This window comes from Drosophila erecta, unplaced genomic scaffold (genome assembly GCF_003286155.1).
Source record: "Drosophila erecta strain 14021-0224.00,06,07 unplaced genomic scaffold, DereRS2 tig00000055-arrow-pilon, whole genome shotgun sequence".
NCBI lineage: Eukaryota > Metazoa > Arthropoda > Insecta > Diptera > Drosophilidae > Drosophila > Drosophila erecta.
Genome location: NW_020825200.1, coordinates 16,585,517 through 16,609,726, shown reverse-complemented (window position 1 = coordinate 16,609,726; position 24,210 = coordinate 16,585,517). Strand labels below are relative to the sequence as shown.

Below are 24,210 nucleotides of genomic sequence, written 5' to 3'. Positions count from 1 at the left end.
GCCATACAATACAATACATTATAATTTAGATCCCCAAAATGCTTTCGAGTCGGTTAACGATTTATTCCAAGACATTTTATTTATTTCATGTGAAACAATTTGAGAAAGTGATGAAGGAAACTTCAGTCATTATCATAATTTCATTATTTTTTAATTTTAGGTGGGAGTTTAGCTAAATTGTCTTATGGTTGACCGTTGCATAACATTTAATTATAACATTTTTCCGTTTAATCACTAGTTTTAGATATCGACGGCATAGCCCGAAAGTGTGATTCCAGGTGCAATCTCCTCCTCTACATAGGATCCTGCCTCCTCGAAGGACCTGGCATTGCTGTCTTCGAAGCTGCGCCCCACGCTGGCAGGCGATTGTCTCAAAGTCGGAGCCCTCTGCTGCTGGCCGAAGTTCCTAGACACACCATAGTTTCCCGATGAAGAGTTATAGCCCTCATCGTCCTGGTAGCGGCGACCCGTCGAGCGCAGCTTGGGCGCCTGGAACGTGTGTTGCTCACCACTGTCCGATCCCCGGCGACTGTTGAAGTCATAGGTGTTGGTCTCGGATCCCCTCGGATAGTTGGTCTTGCGCAGCATGGCCTTGAAGTTGAATGGTGGATCCTCAGAGTTCTGGAAAGCAAACATGTGAAGAATTTCCTTAAGATCATCGATAGTCGATATACACTTACATCTCCCTCGTTGCGAGCCATGTTCTGAAGTTCCCTGACTGGATCCGATGGTGGATACGAGGATCTCTGCTGGTAGTTGCGTTGCTGCTGGTTCGGGTTATTGCGGTAATAGTTGGAAGAGGGCATTGGTGGAGGAGGAGGTGGAGGCGCCGCATAGCCCTTCAGGGAGTTGCGCCTGGATCCAGATCGATGTACGCCCCAGTTCTGGTTGTTATAGTTGCTGTTATAGCTGTTGTAGGCATTGTTATAGGCATTCATGTTCATCTGCATTTGATTTCTGCAAAACATAATCACTAAATGGTAACCGTAAGTTCAAACTTCATGTATGTATGCTAACCTCCGCAGCTGCTGGGGATCTCGGAAGTAGCCCTGATTGTAGATATTGTCGCTCTCGCCCATGCGATCCCAGTTGGTCTGGCAAGCCTGCTCCTTCTTATAGGCATTGTAGGTCAGGGCACAAGAAGTCATCGAGGGATTGCGCTGCAGAGGGCTGTCCCACGGCTCGTCGTCCTCCATGTGCTGGGTGAGTAGCTGATTGGGGAACGTTTGGCGGGAAATGGAGTTGGCCGGGTCCACCATGTACTGGGTGTCGTAGAAGGGAATCTGATCCAGGCGGAATGGCATCTTCTTTATGGGCACTGGCAGCGGTCCCAGCTGCGAGGAGTTCACCTCGCGCATGTTAATCCTCTCGAAGGGCACAGCCCGAGTACATTTATTCAACCCAGCCACCATTCTTTGGTTGTAGATGTGGACCTGATACAGAAGGAATGAGTTGTTTTAATGAACAAATATTCTATACTATATGTTGAAGGAACAGAAATTCGAACGCACCTGCTGTGAGAGATTGACAAAATCCTGGAAGCGAGCCGCGCGGTAGTGCAGGAGCACCTGGAAGATGGACTTCTCGCGCCACTTCTTGGCAAACGGGCGGATGAAGTCGGCGGTGTTCTCGTTCAGTTGGCCGGACTTCTCGTTGACCAGCGGAGGAAGGCGGACGCGGTCGCGGAATCCCCTGAAGGCTGTGGGAAAATGGAAACGGAGGAGGGCCGTTAGAGTAACCCATTTGAAAAGCGGACGCGCTGGTGGACGGAGGTGAATGAGAGGGAAGTCACCTTAATTTAATTAAATTTTCATTTCTTTTCTACGCAGCACTTATAATTCATCTCCTTTCGCAGGGGCCGTCGATGTTAAGTGTTATGTCTCAGACAGCTATAAGCCGATTGGTTGCATCAGATGGAGAACACAACCGCCCAGCGGGGTGGGATCCACATTGGACACCACTAAGCGGCTTAAGTGGTTCGCCGAGACCCTAGACTAGATGATTGCCGGTTGTTTGCGTTTTCTACATTTTATTGGTAGTTGTATTACGAGTAGTATCGATCGATATAGTGATATAGTGTGTATAAATGGTATATAGTAGGGGCCTATTCCTCGGTGGAGGCCTGCTCGATTTTGGCTATTCGCACCGCTGCCAGAGCCTCGTCCATTCTGGCCTCGAGGAACATCTCCTCCGCCTCCGAGGGCGTCTCGCTTATGTCGATATGCTCCTCGTCGTACTCTCTTAGCCTATCCACCTGCGTTTTTTTACCTTTTTGTATTTTGGACGCGGCGACATCATGATGCTCCGCTCCCTTTTTGCCCACTAGTAGGGAATTTAAAATTAGTTTTCATGCCTTGTACTGTCTAAGTATTACATATGTGTATCTTACATTTGAACACTTTGCCGCCCTTGACTCGTTTTCTGGCTAACAAAGCTCGCATCATGGACTGCACTTTGATGACCTTCTTCACCTGCAGCTCATACAATCTGAAAGCAATGGATAGTACTAACTTTTCTCAGAGTGTATGAACCGGTAGCTCACCTGGCCAAGAACTCATCGTTATAGTAGCGCAAGAATACCTTGGTCTTGCCCAGGACCCAGCCTTCCATCTTGAGGCGTAAAAATAGTAGACGACAGTTGTCCTTGGTCATCTCCACGGGCTCATCAAAGTCAAAGGCAAGGAATTGGTATCTAATCAAAATATAAAAAATATATATTTAGCAATCTTCAGCAGCTTACTGGGAAATTCATGAAATCAATGGAATGGCAGCGATTACCCACCGCCTTAGGAACTCCTCGAACGGCAGCCGTGAGCTAAATCCTTTCTGACGAGCAATAACAGTGTCCAGAACTCCCAAGGCCTTCATCTGTTGCTGGACGACGTCCGAGTGGAAGGATCTGGGCTTGTACTCCAGATCAGCGCGGATGCAGCGGACGAAGTGCACGCCGAGATTGGCATTCTGGCTAAGCATTTTGAGCAGGGTCAGGCAGGTGAAGCGGAAGTTGGCCGCCAGGGTACGGAGGTTGTTCACCTGGGAGATGCACCCGGCACTTAGGGTATTCAAGGCCTGGAAGGCATAGTTTACCCAGATATTGAAAATAGAAGAGGAGTTAGTTACACTAAAAAATGATGGTGATACATTTATAAATTGAAACTTACGTATGACTTCCGTTCGGTTTCGTCCTTATGCTGCACTGCCTCGAATGGCATCGTGAGATTGCCAGCCTTGGTCAGCTGGTTGGTGAACATGAGCATGATGCTCTCATCCAGCGAGGAGCGGAAGGTCTCGATCATTTCCGGCGGCACAAAGTCGCGGTTGATGTCGGTGAAGGCGCGCGTATCATAGATGATGCGTCCCGTGTAATGGGCCACGGATATTTCAGTGGCAGTGTGCTTCTTCACAAACTGGCTGTGCTTCTCGGAAACGCGATCTGCAGATGGAAGGTAGTCAAATCATAGATACAAAGAGGCGCCAGTATTGGTAGTATACCCATGATTAAATCCTGATCTTGGCAGGAGCGTGAGGCGTCGTCAATGATGTAGAACAAGCCATCCGGCTTGGTTAGCAGATTATCCAGGGCTGTCTTGTTGTCATAGAAATTCAAGTTGATGGTGTCAATGTCTTCAGCCTCCATTTCCAGCATTTCGCTGATAAAAATGCGCTGATTGTAGTGATATTGCATTTGCTCGTTTAGAGTGTTGATCATCAGCTGCTCGAGACCATTCCGATTGAAGCACTCAAAGCCAAACATGTCGTGGACAATGATGGCATTTGAGTCGCCGCTGGAAAAATGATTTAAATAACACCGCTTAGCTTATGAAGGTGCAACTTCATATACGTATTACTTACAACACAGCCCGTGGGAAGGACATGTTCATGTTGATCCTGTTGATGATGAAGTCCACCAATCGAGAGTAGAGTGTGCTGGCCACCGCATCGCGTGCATCCCTGGCTTCTTCAGTGGTATACTGTCGCCTCTCGGCGATGCCGCCTTTGACCATGATGAAGTTGGTCAGCGACCACATGAACTTTTTCTCATCCACACGGAGCAGCTCCGCGATCCGGGACACAATGTCCGTGTTCTCCACCTCCGCAAACTTTCCGTTCTGCCGGAAACGGATGTTGCCAATGTTCAAAATGGCCGCCAGGACTTTGCGAACGGTCTCCAGTTGCTTGTGATTGAAGTCAATGTCCTGCAGGATGGTCTCGAACTCCCTGTACTTCTCCACATTGCCCTCGGGATCATCGCGACGATACTTGAGTTTCGATGGCGGAACTTCTGGCGGTACTCGCAGATAACGATAATTGCGATCGGCCTTCAGATTGTAGTCCTTGAGCTGATTCTGCTGATTGATAAAGTCGTAGAAGTAGTAGAAGATGTGGAAGTTGTGCTGGGTTCCATCCGTAGTGGCCACTCGCAGTTTCTCCAGCATATACATATTGAAAACGGCCCCACTCATCTTGCCGGTCTTCCCGAAGGTCAAGCAGTATTGTAGAACACATCTGGTGGAGTCGTTGTTCACCGGAGTGCCAGCATTCACCAGCATCAGGATGGCCTTGATGGAGCTCTCCACGCGTCCGGTGGCCCCTCGGTTTCCGTCGCCCAGGTAGCACAGGTGCTTGATCAGCAGCCGGGCATTCGTGGACTTGCCGGAGTAGCTCTCTCCGGAGAGCACAATGTGCTGCGGCTCCTTGTGGTGCAGCATATCCTGGTAGGCGATGTCGGCCACCGAGAAAATATGCGGCTGGTTCTCCGAACGCGACTTGAAGCGATACTTGGCATGGAACTGCAGAAAAGGTAGTTGAATCGTATTTCAATGTAGTTTTCAGCCGCTTTACACTTACCTCTGGCGGGAATTCCTGCTTGATTTCGTTGGAATTCAAGGATAAGAGGATATCGCCAATGAAACTGTAGGATTCGCCCATCAAAATGCGATGACGCAGTGACTCGATTATGTTCTCATCCACGGGATTTTCCAAGGCAGCCAAGTCCTCCGGGTACATCCTCTCCGGCTTCTCGTCGAACCTCTTCACGTAGCCGCGGTCCACGAATAATTCCGGCTCCTTGTACAAGGACTTTACGTCCCTGGAGAGTTCCAGCATTTCCGCGATGTCCGAACGCATCTCGTCCTCGTTTTCAATGAGCTCCGTGAGGAATGGATGCTCCACCATCTCAACCATCATGGGGCGATTCTCGGCATTTTTCTCCAGACTCTCGGATATGAAATCATTAATCTGCTGCGACCAATTGGTGGGTCGCATCAATGTCGGCGGTGGATTGCGAATAATCTGGAACATGGCCCTAGTGGGATGCATGTCAGCGAAGGGTGGCTTTCCATCGGCCAACTCGATGGTGGTGATACCCAGGGCCCAGACATCGGCGCGAACGGTGATGTCTGGTTCGCGGGATTCCATGGCGGACACCACTTCGGGTGCCATCCAGCAGGGAGACCCAATGCAGGTGCCCCTCTTTCCCAGCGTGGAATCCACCTGACGGGATAAGCCAAAGTCGCAAAGCTTGACGCGTCCATTTTTGGTCAACAGGATGTTATCTCCTCGAATGTCCCGGTGCAGGACATGATTACGGTTCAACTCGATGGCCGCACGGCAGGTCTCCCGGATGATGTAGGCGATGTGCTCCTCTCGCATTCGACGATCCAGCTTCAAAAGCTTGTTAACCATGTCCACTGCTGTTCCTCCAGCGCAGTACTAAAACATGCAAATGGGTTAAACAAATGCAAAAAATATGATTTCCATTTTCGAAAAAATTTTATAAAATATAACCCATATTTTTGGACCGATATGGACTCACCTCCATGACGAACCAGATCTCATCAGGTCCGTTCGGCTTGGACAGCTTGTAGACACCATAGAACTCGGGAAGATTGGGATGGTCGCAGTAGTCCCGCAGAGTGCGATACTCCTCCTCGATGGACACCTGGTGCTCCTCATCGTAGTGCTGAATCTTCAGGGCGACGATCCGATCATTGTCGAGCTCCTTGGCCCGAAACACTTTCGCATTGACTCCTTGGGCTATCTCCTCGTAGATCTCGAATTTATCCGTGGGATCGGGCAATTGCGGGTACGGCAAATACATCCTGACTCAGATGCTTATTCTGAATATTCGAAGAACATTTGGGTTAAACTTGGTAATGAGGTCTTCGCGGGGTTTCTTGGTCAACTTTCATTTATGCAAATCGCATTATGTTGGGTTCATTGTTGCATTTTGCATAATACTAAGTGGGGGCATTCTAGGGGTTTCATTTTAATCTTTGGTTCCAATAACACGTAGTTACATTGCCTCGTTTCACTTGAAGTAGGGATAGTTAGGAAAGGTTATTACTAGATATTGTGGTGCTTTGTAAGCACCAAATACTTAAAGGACTCCTAGTAAAATAATATAGAATTTTCAAATAATAAATTACAATATACGAAGATTTTGAGAATGATCTAAATCATTCAAATGGAAATGGAACAGGTAATTAGTCCTTGGTAATTAATCCTTCCTGGGTTTATCTTTTGAGGCGGCCACTTTGGTTCAAGGGGTTGTAGGGTGTAGTAGGTTTATATCCACTTCACAGGGCTCCCAGCACTTAATCCTTGAGGACACACCTTTGCTGCTGCAGACTGGCACTCTTATCCTACAGCTGTTTGTCTTTGATTTCAAGGAAGTACTTGTGTGAATTTCAAACCGACCGCACGCATGCAGCACGTACCGCTGCCGTAAGCCAACTAAATGATGGGCCAATGCAATCGGCGGCTTTTCACTGGCAAGGAAGGAAGCCATGCAATGGGCAGTACCTGGGTGCACACCTTGGACAACTATTTAGCTGGCTAATTCAATTAGCGGCGGCGACATTCACGTGCAAGTGAAAAGCGGCGACACAGGTGGCCAGAACGCCAGGTGAAAGAAAGGAAATGCAAGGGAAAGGCAATGCGAGTGAAAGTCAGCTGATTGACAGACTAATTATGCATCTTATTGTTCGTATTTACAAAATATATTTATACGTATTCCAAATGGCTGGAGATTGCTAAACTAGGCATTGCATTTACACACGTTGTTTATTGATGTCTGCCCTATGGCGTACGTTATGTTTTGTTCTGTAATACTGATTTCTTTGCGTGTTAAGTTCTGTTAGAATGAAGAAAAGTCTTTTCTTATGCATGTGGCTGAGGCTCCATCGCTCCATCGCACCGTCGTCCTGCGTCCCGCGTCCATTGTCCTTAATTGCATATGCTAATCCACTCCTCCACGTGGCACTCCTCGCACTCCACATTACAGCACCATTGAAATTTACAGTGACACCGCTCCGCCCTCCGCTGGATGACTTGGCTGTGGCCACGCCCACAGCAGAGGGAGGTGCATCCGTCGCTGGTCGTGGTGTTCCGGTTGCACCTGCGTCCCACGGTGCCTGTGCAGAAATTGGCCATGATTAGTTATCTTTTCTTCCTTAGAGACATGTTTTTATTACTATGTGTGGTGTAGGATTCGATCAAGTGTTCCCATCAAATGCAATCACCGCCAACTGGCAGTTAATCCCTCCCACTGGAGCACCAGCAATTAAAAGACCATAAATAAACTATTAAACTAAAGCACAAACAAAGTATCATAATTGTTGGTCGTTCGTCCGACGATAATTGCCAGCGTTAATTGCCATCATTTGAATAGACACGACTCCGGACACCGGACACGGGCACATGAATCAAACTGCTCCCCAGTTCGCTGCAGTTGGAGCTGGAGCTGCCGGGCTCAGCCGGCGATTAATTATAAATTTGCGTCGTAATTAACACTTTTAAGCTGCTGGCAGTTGGCGGGGCAGCAGCGACGCTTGATAATTTGCAAATGTGTCAACGGCAAAATGGCTAACGAAAATCGCAAGTGGCAGTTAGACGTCGATTTCGATATGAACGTGCCGCAGCTTCGACCGATCCCCCAAGCCAGAGTACAATCAAGGGGGCAAGCGAGGGGCTACAGGTGCCCCAATGTCTTTTTTGGGCCAGTACAAATAGGCACCTCATGCGGTTCAGAACACTTAAAAAATCGTTTTTTCAAGAAAATAAAATAAGAACCCCTCCCAAATTTCCAGCCCTCGCCACTGCCTTATACAATCCAAGCTGAGTTGAGCTGATCCGATCCAATCCAATCCGATCCGATCCGATCCCAAGTGAGCTAAGCTAAACTGAGCTGCTGTGCGCATGCATCGTTGTCGCATTTTTTTCGTGAATTATGTGGCAGGTTTGGAAGCCCGTTTAAATGCAAAAAAGAAAACATTTTTGCGGTTGCTGCCTTGTTCATTTGCATTTGTGATTTATTTATTAGAGGCAAATCAAATTTATCGCCCGGATCGTGTCGGTAAATCATTTTTAATTAGTTGCACCGAATTTCTCAACGACAAAATAGTAAATTAGCTTATTAAGTAATGGACTTTCAACTGATAAGATGCACAACAAGCGCAAAATAAATAGAACAATGTAGTACCAACATTGACTTACCCTGTATATCAGCACCCAGATCCCGCTCACAAAAGTTGGGCGATCGCTGATAGTAGAAGAGCGATGTCTCCAGTTTTCGGGCCATTCTTGCCGCATTTTTATCCGCGCTCGGCTGCCGCGTGCCGCGCTCCACGCCGAGTTCGTCATGGCGCCGCGTCTCGGAGTCACCAGTCCCGCCATCGTCGTGGCCACCAGATGCATCCGCGCTGTCCAGATCGGGGGACGTGGAGCCGGAGCCACTGCCTCCGTTCGACTTCTTATTGCGCGCCCGTTTCAAAACGACCACGGGCTCCCCGTTGCCCAGATTCGACTGATCCACGAGGATGGCCTTGCGGAACTGGTGCTTCAGCACCTTGCCCACGATGTGGAAGTCGGGGGCGGACTTCCAGCAGGTCTTCAGCTGGCAGCTGCCGGACATTCCATGGCACTTGCACCGGAACTCCATGTTGTTGGAGACGGCCTGGAAAGGTTGCCAGCAAATGTTTGTGTTACTAAGCCCGTCAATTGAAGATAGAGTAAGTATTATATTGGGGGGAAATAATAAAGTAAAGTCATCTACTTAGTTTCCAACATGAACAGCTGAACTCACTATCCGGCCGGCGTGATTGTTGTGCAGATTGATCTTCGACTGAATGTCGCCGGCCTTCTCGCGGCAGTCGAGGAACAGCTTGGAGTACTCGACCCCAAAGTCCATGTTGTGGGAGCAGCCGCCCCACTTCCAGCGGCTGGCGATCTTGGAGCGCTCGTACTTCTTCTCCTCCTCGGGCGTTAGAATCTGGTTGGTCTCCAAGTACTGCAGAAACTGCTTCTTCTCCTTGTCCAGGGACTGGCGCAGGTTCTTGTTCAGCGTCTTGCGATTGATGGTGGGGTCGCAGCCGCAGGACATCAAACGACCTTGGCTGCAGGCGCGGGCCACGCTGTGGGCCACCCCGGCAGCCGAGATGGCAAAGGCGAACGCACTTTCCCGGTAGCCTGAAACGGAAAGCAGCAGTGCGATGAGGAGCAGGGGGTGCATCTTCGGAGTGGTATCGAAATGACTGGACTGCGAGCAGGTCCTGCCCCTGGGAATCATTGGCCACTACTGCAATTTATGCGGTGTTATTTTTAACGCTGCATGCGAGGCAGTCGCCGCCCTGGGAATTCAGCGGCATTTCAGCTTTGACAACGGCCCAAAGCGAGGAGACTGTGGCAAGACCACTTTTAATGATGCAGTCCACACCCACCCAAGGCTGGTATGCACTGGGCGAAAAACACCCAAGTGTTAGAGCCCAGAAAATTGGCAGCAGCTGGCAAAAATCACGATCACGAGGCTTTTCAAGCTTACCCATTGAAATACAGTTTGAATATCTTAATACCTAATACCTATCTGTAATAAGGGCATGCTATATATCATAAATATTTGGTAAGGAAACCCCTGAAAATTGTTCAAGTGCATTTTTTGAAATGCCTTATGCAGCGCTGACAGCTGTCAAATGGCTGTCAAAAAAGCTGACGTTAATCACGGTCGACATGGCCGTGAGTGGCCCAAAGTTGGCAACATTTGTCAATCGATTGACATGCAAATGGCCAGCGCCACTTTGCATAATGCCGAATTGAGTCAGAGCGAGAGGGAGACACACGGAGAGAGAGAGTACGAGTACATATGTCAGCGTGACAGGCTTGCATCATTCTGGGTTCGCGGATCCGGGTGGGGATCCCCTCCAGCTCCTGTCAAGCAATCAGTCAGCCAGTCAAGCTGGCCAGTCCGTCACTCAGGATGCGCACGAATGCAAATGTCAATGTTGTGACAAGTTGTCGTACAGATCGGGGCTCCGGCGATCGATTGCAGTGCAAGTGCAATGGAAAATTGTGTGTGTAGCGCGCATTTGATTGACGATTAAGACGCCATCAATCAAGGCATCAGCGAACAGTAGCCCCAACTCCCGCTTTTCGCTGATCACTGATCGCTCCGTTCCCCGTTCGCCGCTCGTCGATCGCCGATCGCCGATTGCTGATCAATGATCGCTGATCGCTGATCAGCGATCGCGGACTTGATTTATGCACGCTTTGTTTGTCTGGCCGAGTTGTCCCCTCCCGGGCCATTTGCAAATCCAAATCACATCATTGGCAACAGTTACATTTGACAATGCCTTGGGGTCTCTCGATCTGCCGATCTGGCGATCTCTCACCGCCTTGCGCATAAATTGGCCACAAGCCCGGGATCAGCAGGCTGGCGGACTTGGCCTGGCGACCTGTCTCGATCTCCGCCAGAGTCTGCAGCTCCCGACCCGTTCCCTGTCTCCTTCTTCCCGTGTGTCGCAATCCCAAGTAATTGTTTGCGACATACGTCGCTCGCTTGTTGTCACAAGTCCAGAGAAGCCCAAGAGGACCCGGAGCTGGAGCGAGAAAGAGGTCCTCACATAAAGGTCGACCTTATGTCACACACTAAGAAATACGAGTGTGTCCTATGAAAATATCAATCAATTTGCGCTGAATTTCGAGAGTATCATAAGAGGTTTGTAAAAGATTAGGCATTTACAAAGAAGGAACTTAAGTTAGTTGTAATGTACTAATTACAACAAAGCATATTTTAAAAAGTGATTCTTTGTTTTAACCGCCTCCTCCTCTTTAAGTGTAGGCAATCCTTTTACTACTTTTGTGGTGCAGCCTCTCGTAGGGGCTCCACCCCGCCACTGCTCCACTTGATTGACAATAATGCATGGTAGCAGCGGCAGCAGCAGCAGCAGCAGCAGCAACCCAATCCAAGATCAGCGATCTGCAACGACGACGTTGCGACGATCGACGCTCGACGAGCTCCATAAGTTATAGTAGATGTATGCAAAATAGTTGACCTGTCCGTGCGCCGTTTCGATTGTCAGTCATTGTGCGACTCGGCGACCGGGCGACTTGATTTGTTTCGTTTCACTTGGTCGCCCCATCGTTGAGGTTCCATGTCCACCGTTCGCCGTCCACTGTCCATGCTGCGCTGTCCACCGTCCAGTGTCCACTGTCCACTGTCCGACGTCCATCGAATGAATCCCTGACTTTGTGGCTGCCTTTCTGCCCTTATAAGTCGTCTTCGCTGGCCGCGATCGTTGCACGCGTTGCTGTTGGCCTGTCAATATTGACTCTCGTTATGTGCAGTTCCTTCCTTATTTAATGGACGCACGAACGGACCGGGTTGACAAACGGACAGTGGACTGACCGGCGGACGGACGGACGGACATACGGACATACGGACGGACAGACGGACGGACGGACGGACGGACAGACGGACGATCCTCAGACATGTCAGTGACATAAGCTTGGGTTTACCATATTGGCTGAAGGCTAGTCGAGAGTTACTTGGAAGTGCTGCTGCTGCTGCTGGTGTGGCATGCATTTGGAGATTTATGGTTCGGCATTGTCTTTTCGGCAATGTTGTTAGCTTCAAGCCGCTGGTTTGGTATTTGCCTCAATCGGCGTCATGCCCCCGAATGCAAATAATATGCACATTTTGTGTAATGGAATGATTTGGTCCCAGATACATTCATTTTCCACGCCGCCACACTACTCTCATTGCTTAAAACAAAGAATTTACTTTCGGATTTTGATTCTGATTAAAATAGTAAGACACGTTTAATTACCAAAAGCGGTAGCTTTTTCGGCTCCACGGAATTTAGTCAGATTAGGAAGCGGTAACGTGCTGATAATCACGTCAGTGGCATGACAATGACAATGTTGGGACACAAGCTCAAGCATCCACATCCGCGACCAGATCCACATCCCATATCCCATGTCCCACAGACCATATCCCACAGCCCGTTTCCATGTCCATTCCCAGGACTGTCCTGTCCTGTCCTCTGCTCTCCAAAAAGCATTCGTTTGTCTGGGCTGTTTGTTGTCAGGGGATGCGGCAGCATCCGTCAACGGAGATAACAATTTTTTAAATTGAAATTGAATGAAGTGGTTTGCTTACAATATAATTTATACGATGAATGCAAATAAATTACGCCGTACGAAAGACGAAAACGAGATGAGGCCCCTGGCCTTTCCCTTTTAGCTCTTTAGCTCTTTGGCTCTTTAGCTTTTTAGCTTTTCAGCTTCTGTTGTCGTTGTTGTCGCCTGTCGCATTGAAATTTGTGAGAAATCTCCCGAACATCTCCGGCTATATATCGTTTGCATCTGGATTGCAGTGCCGTGCCGCCATTTTGGCCATTTTGGCCATTTCCATTGTGTTTTCTTTGGACCCTGCTCCAAGGCCCCTTCCTTTCCCCCTTTTTGGCATTTTTACAGCAATCGTATGATGCATAATTTAACTAATGAAGCATTCTGCTCGAAGAAGTGGGCTTATTCCCATAGGACAGCTCAAGTGTTTGGCCAAATTAGTGGGCAATTGAGTACGAATTTATGTCCCTGAACTGCGCTTACATTTTAATGAGTTGCATACCGATTTTAGGGTTGTAGTTTAAGGTTTTAAGGATCAAGGATTTATCTACATGATTTCCATTCCCATGATTTGCTTACGAACCATAAGCAACTAATTGGTAGTTAGTATCCCATTTATTACATGACTCATAACAGTAGTCAACGCGATAATAGGAGGCTTTGGCCGGCTGGAGATGAGAACCTGAGATCGGCGCCTGTGATCAGAGTTACCGCTACTTGTTGGCCCGGTCAACAAAAGGGGCTTAGAATGCGGCTCCCCTTTGTTGTATTTAGATGGGCTAGTGAGTGTGCGATCTATCCGTCATGAGGCACACGTCGCGTGGGTTTCCCAACAGCGGATTGGGTAACACAATGCCCCGCGGACAGATTAAGATATCAAAGTCAAAGTTCGCATAGCCGCCGTTTTCGCGATGCGATGCACCGGGCTGTGACAAAACGGTGGGTCCCGCTCCTCAGAACGAGGACCACTCGACACTCTTACTCGGCGGCATAGAAATTTGATCTTGTCCGGTTGGGAGTAGTGCACGGAAAGAAAAACGTGTAATTCAAAGTACCTATTTATGAAAATGTTATATGGATGTTTAATATCTCTGCAAAAGATACGATTAGGTAGTGAAGATGATCGCTTTTCAGACTTGCATTCCATAAACTTGCAGATGCCACAACTAAAACACAAACTAACACACACTTTTAAGTATTTTTCCAAAAATTAAAATGCTATTTAGTTTCTAGGAAAACATTTTCCGAGTGGAAGGCATTAGAAGCTGGGCTTTTTTTTGCTGCTGTGGCTTTTCGCCATGTCGTGTCTAATAATGCGACGGTTAATAGCTTCGGACATTGTCTGTCTGCTTGACCAAACGTCTCCGCTATGGGCCATTTTAATTAGACTCTTTTCCTAGCGGTTTGCGTGTGGGCCGGCTATGTTTTCCCCCCCATCCGTCCCCCGCCGAATGCACAGCCCTGTATTTTCCGAACCGCAAAACTCGTTGACAATCTGAGCAGTTGGCGGACTTTAGTTGGCGACTTGGGCCTAAAGCGATGGTCATAAAGCGATTTTGTTTGCGTGAAAGCTGAGCCACGCTTACTGCACATTTTAGTGTCAGCTTAATGGCTTTGGGCCACGGCTACCTCGGCGGCAACCTGAACCTGGGAAACTCTCGGCCAACTCACCTTTCTTCAGCAAACTGGAGGCATGCGGATTGCGGCTCTTTGTGCTCAGCGACGAACAGTTCCACCGATGCCATTGAAACTGTGGGGTGAATGCAGGCAAAGTAGGGGAATTTTAATGGTACTCAACTGGTAAGGAGTTCATTTAGATATAGGGAAAATGTGCTATCAAACTATCTCTCATTACTACATGGTTGCTTCTCCAACTTTCACTACTACACATCGCTGCTACAAAATCATAGAGGCAACTAAAAATCTCTAGTGATTTCTGGAGAGTACATTTCTCTGTAAAAGTTTGATTATCACATTCTCGTAGGCGATCAAAATTCGCATTGCTGATTTCCCACCTGAATTTGGCATTCCCGTATGGCCATGTCGAGTCCTTCGAGAGCTGCCGCCGTCACATCACTGGCCTTGTAGCAGAGCTCCACTTGATCCTTGGTCAATCCAGGCACTGAACGGCAGGTGGCACGGCCATCCGGCAAGCCATAGAGCCTGCAACAAAATACGGGATGGAATTAGGAAGGAGTCTAAATCAAACGATGGGAAAAATGTTGATTAGCACCGCTTGACTTTGCTCTCAGAACTTTAAATCCAATTAAATTTTGATTACAGCTACCAACCGCAGTTGGCAATAAATGCCCCGAAAAAGTGAACCCAACAATTCGAAAACCGTAATTAACCTTGAGTGGCTGGCACAAACCGCAGAAGAGACCCCAAAAACAAGACTAAACTAATTAAATTTCGTTTTGTTTGCGTTTCTCTAGATGTGAAATTAAATTTGCTTTTTTTCAGCTGAGATTTAATCGAGTTATTCACAGCGTGGCGGGTTCCAGACAGTAGCTAAATATAATTTTTGTTACCAAGTTTGTCGTAAATCTTGTTGGCAAATTGCTGGGCGATGAATCACTCGGCTCAGCAGCCGAAAAAATAATGGTAAACTAGATCAACCGATTCTGAACCCGAAAGAACTGGCTAATCTTGAGTACTTAGGAAATCTATAAATTATTTTGACATATTGTGAAATTCGAAACGGAAACCAACAAAGCTACACTACGAAAAATATTTGGTTGGGGTGGAAAGGTAAAACTGTGTTAGCTGAGTTTATTTACTTGTGATTCTAATGTGCTGACGTTAAAGCCCCACTATTTCCCATGTACATAAGGCGGGTTAACCATTTCGCTCCCGACTGAACCCATTTAAGATCGGGCCGTAGCGTTCAAGGTCAGCCAAGTTGAGTTAAGCCAAGCCGAGGTGTTCAGATCTTGGGCCAGAGATACAGATACGAGTTTTTTTTCGATTTTTTTCCAGCTGTAGTGTGTGAGTGAGTGCCAGTTGACGTTGAACAACTTCATCTGAGTTTAGCTATAGGTCTAACTTCAGCTGATGTTGGGGTAAAGTTGTTGCCACATCGCGACTTGCATCGCTGTTGAATCGCGTCGAAATCGCGTTGATCTACGACACGCAGCGAGGAATACCGGGCGTATACGTGATGTGCGTCTGGCGTCTGCAGCTTAAAATCGTTGGTAAATATATATTTTCTTAATGCCCAGACTCACTCTCTGCTGCCTCTTGCTCGCGGGGTTAATTGTGGCACGTCGCGTGTAGGAAAAACGAACAAAAATGCCTCAAATGTATAAACGTGCCATTTTCACACACGTCTCTTTGTTGCAAAGAGCCAAGATTTAGAGATCCCCATCGGCATTGCGCCTCATTTGTATGCCACTCGCGTTCCGGCGTAACTGCAGTCGTTGATTTAGCCAGCAGATCACCAGATGGCCAGATCCGCACAGCAGGTTCAAATAATTTACGAAATTTGTCATTTTAAATGCTGAATTTTGCATATGAAATTAGTGCAACACCGACCATTTGGCTCAAATCTAGAGCTTCGAATTTCTGTTGCAAGTATTATCACAATTTTAAAACTACATTTCCTGTAATAATAGCGTTATATGTAGGATTTAAGGCCCATTAACTTTTAACTGGCGAGCTATTAAATTTCACATACATAAAAATATCTTAATTGCAAGCAAACAAAGTTAGAATCTAATAAAAAGCATCTCAAGACAGAAATGCCATTTCGCCAACACGCCGTATCATTGTTTACCAATCGAAGCAACAAAGCTGCGATTTAAAAGAGTAAAAGATATATCGAGCTGGAGAAACGAGGATAAAAGAACCGGAACGACTTCTTGGGCAAAATGCATTTTAATTGGCTGACGTTTCTGCGATACGAATGCGAATACGCAATGCGGGCCAGACATCTCGCCAGATAAAGAATTTAAACTGATGCACATTTTGTTAACAGCTTTATAAAGCATATGGCTTTTAGTTACCATTGCCGATGCCATTTGCCGACTTCAATAAAACTGATAAGCGAACGCAAGGAGAGAATGAGCAGTACACTTGAAAAATAAATGTCGGATCATGACTGCAACTAAATAAAGTAGTGTGTAAAGTAGTAAGTATGCTTTCAATGGATACTTATCTAAGTAATTTTTGCTGTATTTTTTACTGAGATTCATAAGCTGAGATAAAATCGTTCTTAAAAACATAGTATTTAAGTAAATATTATGGAGATATAAATATAAAATAGGCCCAAGTACCTAAGAGATAATATTTTGAACCACGTTTCAAATAATTTCTGTGCACTAAATGGGCCTGAATCGCCAGTTTCAGGACTCTGAGTCATGATTTCGGGCCATTTCAGTTCCCAGATTCCTCGTTTGCGTATTTCACGCGATGCGATAGCAATGCAATTGATTCGCTTATAAAATTTATCGATCGTTGTTGCCTCGAAAAGGAGCGAAGACGTTTGCTTATCAGCCACGTAGAGTGTTGGGGCCAAGATAAAAGCCGGCAACTGGCCAGCTCTAAATTTAATTTCGATTTTCATAACCGCTGCAGTCCTTTCTCACGCTCGATGGCTCGATGATTCTCGAGTTCTATTGAAATGCCATAAAAAGATTGAGGCTTTAATAGGCGCCGCCACAGCCAGACTTTTTCCCCTGTTTTTTCTGCTATACTTGTGTATATATTTATATATATATGTTGTATATTTTTGCCCGGTCTGTCAAACGGTAGCCCATGCATAAATCAAGGATTTCTGCCGCTTTCGGCTTATGCCTTCGGCGAACTATACAAGTATATACAATCTTTGTTATTCGGCTAGCCTAAGCCAGTTAGGCAAAACAATGTTTCCCACACAGAGATAGATGAATACAGACGGATAGCCGGAGATTGAAGCATTTCAGACGGGGCAGATAACTTTGGTGGAGACATTCCTGAACAGTTTGTTGCGACTGGAAGGGGATTGAATTCGGGCGACCACAGCCACAGCTAGGAATGTCTTTGATCCAATCCGTCCGTACAGGGTGATCCGGCATGAAAGTATTTCATTTCCATATGCCTCGAATGATTTTGGCTATTAAATACGATTATCGCATGTTTTTGAATCCCTGTTTAAGTTATTGCTCAGCTAGGGAGCATAAGGTTCCGTAAGATAACATTGAATATAATTTAATTTCGATATTGTATCATTGACCGTTTGCTTAAAGATTGATTGATTAATCGTCAAGATTCCCTTAATTGCTGTTTGATAAACTAAATCTAAAGCTGGGTAATCATGTAGCACATTGATTTGCTCACAGTATTATGCCTGCTGGCGGAAGCGAATGGCAAATTGGCAGCTTTTGGCTCATAAATAAATGCACTTCAAGCCGGAGGTGCTGATGCGAGAAGAAAACACCTGAAGAGCCCTTGAACGTGTGAAATCCGCTGCACTGCTGCCTCACCTGTGCGGTGGGTGTGTGTTGTGTGTTGTGTGTGCACCCAATTAAGCTGCAAACTGCAGCACTGGCGACCCGGAGGCGTGGCACTTCGCCAATTCATTTGCATTTCAAACGGGCGAAATTGTGGCTCACCACTGCACTGGATGTGGGTGTGTGTGCGCGCCTCATTATGCGTTGCAATTATGACGTTGCAACTACAAGGATGGCGAAGGCAGCCACATCGCCAGCGAATTGCAGGCTGCACTTCAGTTGCAACATCGCTGCACTGCTGCAGTCTCAACGAGCAGAGCAAAAAGTATGTTGACAACCCCAAGGAACACGAAAAGCCTGAAGTCCATTTGGGATTCGAAGACGGTAACACCCTTGCGAACCAATTTTACATCAGCCATTGGCAACGAGCTTAACAATAGAGGGTAATTAAATAATAAAACGTTTTACACATTGCTTAATAACCATTAGTCCCACTTGGAACTAAACTTTTTATTCGAGTACTCTCTACTAAGGTCTAATTCATTTTTAAGTTGTGGTGTAAGATCACCCTATATAAAGTACCCTTTGAAAGAGTGCGACAACGACGAGAGTAACGAGATTAACAAGCTGCAACTACTAGGCGAGGCAACCAGTCAGGCAAGGCACAGTAATGCAACCAACAACCAGCATCCATCCCAGTTCCCTGCTCCCTGCTACCTGCTCCCTGCATCCAGATGCATGCACCCGGCTCCGCCTCACTGCGTACTTGGAAAATCGAGAGCTTGGCCAGGAGACTCGGATTGACAAGCGACCCAGGCGCATTATAGAGCTTGAGTGCCGTGGACCACCCTGCAGTTGGAATCAGCTCAATTGTGTGTAGGCCCCCGTGGTTCAGCCACTGCGAACGTTGGAGGGGATTCCGATTTCGATCCCGATCCCGATCCCAGCTCCATTCACCCGCCGACGAGGCGATGAGGCTGGCGACCACGGGCTCCCGTTGCCAATTTCATTTGTGGCAAGCTGCGGCCTTCTAAAATGGCGGTCGTTGTTTGGAATGGTGTAACATGCAAGTTGCCATTTTTGTGGCATGGCCGCCAGCTTAACCAATGCATCTTGTGTGGGTACTAATCCTAGCAAATGATTAGTATTTATAATAAATTCAGTTGTGATAACACCACATAATCGCCCTAAAATGATTGAAATCGGTGGTATCGCACATACAACATACATTTTGGCTGATATTTTAGAAAGGGGAAAACCACTTTCCTGTGGTGCTGAACAGCTCTTCATCTCACAATTAAAATACAATACCCATTACAAAACAATAATCCATGCATGAAGGTGAAAACACACGCTCGTTATTCCCACAAGCGCGAGCAATCTTGAGTTAATCGGGCACAATTAGGTTGGCTTAATTTCGCTGGCCTATCACTAGATCGATATTAATTATGCCAACACCTTCGGCTGACAGCTGCTTCTCGGGCTCGCTGCGGCGATTGATTAATCTGTTGTCGCTGTTGCCGCTTGTCGTTTAATTAATTAACCCGCCAACAGGCCGCCACGCCACAAGTAACACAAGTAACACGGCGTAATGAGCCCGACTGGGAGTTAATATGTCGACAGGCTTTTTACAGCTCCGAGTTTTGCTCTACAAGCTCGCGAACGCTGATGGATTCGTTTCGGTGCTAGGAAAGATGCTACTCACCAGCGTGTGCAGCAGGCCAAGATAATCACAACAATTAAATGCAAATTGCAATGGCGCGATGTGGCCGCTGCGGCCGTTGTGGCAACCAGGTTGCTGCTGCTGCTTCCTGCTTCTTGCTGCTGCTTCTGCTGCTGCGGCTGTTGCTGCGGCAGTGGCTGCTGCTCGTGGCCTTTTGATGTTGCTCGCCACGCAGTCATCGCTCGGCTTTGATTTGCATAAATTTTCATACAATTGGGGCCAAATGTTTAATTGCACAGCATTTTCGTTAATCAATTTATCACTTGGCACAGTGGTTTTGGTCGTTGCAGCGGCATTTGAACTCGTTTGCTGGGGCCAAGGAGCAGGAAACATTTTGTAGAGCTCATTTGAACTGAAGTAAACTGTTTTTCTCAGCTCTTTCACATGTTTCATTCACTTTTATATATATACAGTTTATGCGACTTAACTTTTGTTTCACATTTTTGTTTGCTTTAGAAGTGGTCGATTTTGTGTTTCTGAAACATATAAAAAGCAAATTGGGAACAATAAAGGTAAATATCTGTGGTACTGAGTTACTATCTGAGTTACTGAGTTTGAAATTTATGAAAAACATGCTAAACAGTTTCCCTTTTTAAAAACTTGTTTTCTTGAGTACTTCATTATTTGGTTTCATAGTTATTTCTGTGTAGGAGCACTTTATTCCAAATTTTCATTTCACTAAAATCGTTCTTTGTGGCTTTTCCTGCCGCTTACCACCGCGACTTTCTTGAAATTAATTCAATTTTTCACTTGGCCAGGGGCCAAAGACCGACTATTCTGCGATCTACTCTGGCTTTCAACTTTGAGCTCAACTCCGTGGCTACTGGCGGACTAGCGAAAATCGTTTTCTCGTAATGTTTGTTGTTACGGTCGTTATTTTTTATTTTTTCCCATTTACAATCGTTTTTTGTGCCTGGCACCAGGAGGAGAATGGGCTTGTCCGATTGGTCTGCAAAATAAGTTTTGGATTCTTGTAGTTTTTCCTCGTTTTTTTTGGTGTTTGCTTCAGTTTCTGGGTGGTTTCTTTACTTTGATTTGGTTTGATTTGCGGTTTTTGGGAAGGTTTTAACTTGTTGTTTCGTAATGTTTAATTTAATTGGTTTTTCAATCTAGAGAAGTTTAAAGGATAAGTGCAATGCTTGGAAAAGGATTTGCTAAGGTTGTTTTTTCATTATTGTGGTTTTTTGCTTAGACAAGTGATTTAGTTTTAAGCAAGGAATATAAAAGCATTAAATAAAATATAATTTAATATTTGCAGACAACGTGGTGTGCCTAACTGGATTGTCTTTAATATTTTCGTGATATTAAATATTCTATTTTGCAGACTTTGCTACTTGAGATCGTTTTAGGTAAAAACACAATTGTATTTATAATTTGTATTTTTTGTTCTTACTAAATTTATTTTTATATTATTACATTTGGAGTTTTGAATTGGTTACTAATTTGTTGTCACTTGTAAAAAGTGCACATCAAATCGTGTTTCAACTATTATTTTTTTTTGAGCATTGATTGTGGGGGGTTATTTTCAATAGATTTGATTCGAATTTTCTACTTAAACTCATCTAATTTGTGTTTGCTTTGGGAGGATTTTATTTATTTATCGCACGGAAGACGCAGGACACGAACGTCCTGCCAGCAAAGCGAGTCGCGCGACTATGAGACGAGAGCCGAGCTCGCCAGCCTCTAAATGCAAATTAAAATTGAAATATTTGAAACGGAGGCTGGCTTCGTTGTTATCGCCATCGCCATCGCCATCGACATCGTCGTTCGTTCTCGTTGTCCTCGCATCGTGCTCGTCATCAGCCTCGTTGTCCTGTGCGTGTTATCCTGGGAATTGCGGATCCACGGGCTGCGCCGAGTGGACTGGGAACTGGAACTGGGACTGGGACTGGGACTGGGTCTGGGACTTTCGCTGGGAGGTGGATGTGGAATGTGCGCGTGCCCTTCCGTTGGCGAACGGAGGGTGAATTGGCGAGTCCTGGCTCAGCGACTGGCTGGCGAAAGTACAAATACATCAAAGGATGCGAGCACCAACAAGCACGCAGGACACATTGAGGCAGGGCTGCTCATTCTGGTTGCATTTATCGCATGCGAGAGAATGTCTCTGTTATCCCCGCTTTGCGGTTCAATTAGCGCATTACCATCAAACACATAATCATTGTCATACTTAAATAGAGATAGCAAAATATTGAAACGATCTAATTGTCTGGGATTTAACTAGTGCAGATTCCGTCGAATCGAGGGCTTCTTGGCACATTTAAAAGATTGAATACTTAACCCCTGATGGCTACTTGACACCTGACTGCCTGTCTGGCCTTTAAAGAGTGATTAAGCAGCATCCTTGTGTTTTTGTTGCTGTGGCAAGGACACACGACCGAGTGCCACTTCTGCTGAACATCAAAGGGTTAACAACAAAAGTGAAACTGGTGCAGTGTCGCCATCCTCTGGCCCCCTGGCCCCTCTCCCCTCCACCATGTCATTGTTGTCCTGTCAAGGACTCCAATTATTGCAATTTCGTTCCTTTGTTGTTGTTGCTGGCCTTTGAAATATGCTAATTTACATACTCGAGGCGGCGAAAAACAAAGGGCGCGGCAATTGATTCGCGTCTGCTTCCTTAGTTAGTTCAAGGGGTTAAGTGTGGGGCTTTTTGGGGGACACAAGGACAGCAGGAAGCAGCGCAAAATATGGGTCGTTTAGACGGGCGGCTTTTCTTTTATTTTCATTTGGACCGTGTGTGCCTGTGAACTTAACCCTCTTTGACTTCTCACTCGCTACTTGTTACACTTCAAAGCGAACTTCTCGGCGAGCTGAATGCCACTTGTTGCCAGCTGTTTCTGAGTGCAATATGTTCGGCCTATTTAAGCGAAAACATAGTGGAATTTAATGCAGCTCATGCACGAATTCCATATATGGGGGTCACTAATCATTTCTAATGCAACTCCTAGATCTTGACGATCATAAATTGCCCGTCAAATTAACTCATATTAAGCCAATTGCGGAACAGCGCCACATATAAGGCTCATTTTTTGATTGAGAGCTATCCATTAATTGACTATCTTTTAAATAAATATATTTAATATATATAGACTTGTACTTCAAGGTAGCAAATTAAATTTACGTAGTATATAAATGTTTGTTGTAAATACTTCTTTGTAGTTTTTAGCAACTCTTGCGTAAAAATTCCTTTACTTCTACCTGGCCACAATGTTAATGCTAAAGCTCATTAAAAATGATCCGTTAACAGCTCCCAGCACTGCATCTCTTATTCAGCTGACCCCTCACTCCATTTTGCAGGCACTCAGACCGCAAAGAAACCACAAATAAAAAGCGAAAAAAAGCGGAGACAAACAACGGCAGCGGGCATTTGACCATCACATCTACCGCATACAATTGCCATGAATCACCATCACCTGGCGGTGGCTTCAACTGCCTTTGGAACGGGCCCAGCCGCTTCTGCCGGAGGAGAGGAACATCCATCAATGTGCCGTTGACATTTGCTTGGTCTGCTGACAAGAATTGTCACAATAAACAATACAACCACGACGACAACAAGAACAATGTTGCCAATGAGCAGGACACGTGACGTGATCAGGAGCAGGAGCAGGAGCAGGAGTTGGTCTCGGAATTGGAATCGGAATCGGAATCAGCCTGATGATGATTAGTTCGGTAAGTGGCAGCTTTTTTTGGATGAGGGCGCATAAATTACCGAAAGGATTAACCAACCAGACGGAGACAGCTGAGGGCCAGAGGGTAGTATCATTGTTTTTCCCGCTGTTCAGTGAACCGTAAGGGATTCCACAGGAACGAGGAATCCGAGGCTGGGGGTTAAGGCTCAGACGTGGAAGGTTTTGTGTAAGCATGATGTTAAAATTACAATCAGATCAATTTCACAGATATTAACATGAGTATTTGGGCCAGGGCAAGTGTTGATTCCCCTGGATTCCCCTGCTGCCGAGGGGTGGCTTTGTGATTGAATTTTCAAATCGGGAAATTTGTCTAATGAGCATATGCACGTTGTATGGAAAGTGGCCATGATTGCGCCCTGAACTTGGTGCGCTTTTGTTTAAAGGTTGTCTTCTGCTACCCAAAGAAACGGATATAAATTAGTTAATGTTGAATTGGTTTTCACTAAGGAACAAGTATTTCCATTTTGTTAAAAATTACTTTGTTTATTTTGTGGGTTCAGCAAAAACAATATGTAGATTATTATTTTCTAATGCCTCTAATAGGACCAATCCCCCTGAAAAGCAGCCGAGATTTTTTCCATTGATTGGATAGGTGTGCCTTCGCCAAAGGTCCAAACAATTTGCGCTCATTAAAAAGGAAAAATCCATGAAAAATTCAACATAATGACGTAGCCCAGGGTTACCGAAAAACAAGCCACCATAATTTAGTTAATTTTCGGTCTTGCCTTACTTGCTTTTTGCTTCACTTGGCCGCCATTGAGGTCGATTTTTTGTTTTAATTAACTCGAAACGATGGCGCGTTCATAAATCCTGACAAAAATCTGACAAAATGACGCAAATTTTCGCGTCCAAAAATATCTCCTCGACGGAGTAAGAAATAAAAATAAAAATTAAGCGAAAATTAATCGAAGTAATTTCGAGAGCAGCTTCTGCGGCAACTGCAACTGCAACTGCACAACCCCTGCCCCCA

The 24,210-nt window shown here is 46.0% G+C and overlaps 2 protein-coding genes across 2 annotated transcripts; both read right to left on the bottom strand.

Moving 5' to 3' along the window:
* Positions 1–48: 48 nt before the first annotated feature.
* On the bottom strand, positions 49–6,778 carry LOC6542815 (neither inactivation nor afterpotential protein C). Its single transcript, XM_015159022.2, has 14 exons — positions 6,616–6,778; positions 5,816–6,119; positions 4,849–5,712; positions 3,853–4,790; positions 3,493–3,785; positions 3,162–3,433; positions 2,783–3,069; positions 2,543–2,692; positions 2,390–2,487; positions 2,269–2,322; positions 1,512–1,699; positions 1,018–1,433; positions 681–957; positions 49–621 (listed from the first exon to the last, which is right to left on the bottom strand). The coding sequence occupies exons 2-14, from the start codon at positions 6,098–6,100 to the stop codon at positions 241–243; spliced, it is 4,503 nt and encodes a 1,500-aa protein (XP_015014508.1). The 5' UTR covers positions 6,101–6,119; positions 6,616–6,778; the 3' UTR covers positions 49–240.
* Positions 6,779–6,960: 182 nt separating this feature from the next.
* Positions 6,961–20,035, bottom strand: LOC6543046 (protein Wnt-10b). Its single transcript, XM_001970110.3, has 6 exons — positions 19,537–20,035; positions 14,418–14,565; positions 14,074–14,152; positions 9,086–9,468; positions 8,497–8,956; positions 6,961–7,415 (listed from the first exon to the last, which is right to left on the bottom strand). The coding sequence occupies exons 1-6, from the start codon at positions 19,761–19,763 to the stop codon at positions 7,228–7,230; spliced, it is 1,485 nt and encodes a 494-aa protein (XP_001970146.2). The 5' UTR covers positions 19,764–20,035; the 3' UTR covers positions 6,961–7,227.
* Positions 20,036–24,210: the final 4,175 nt, after the last annotated feature.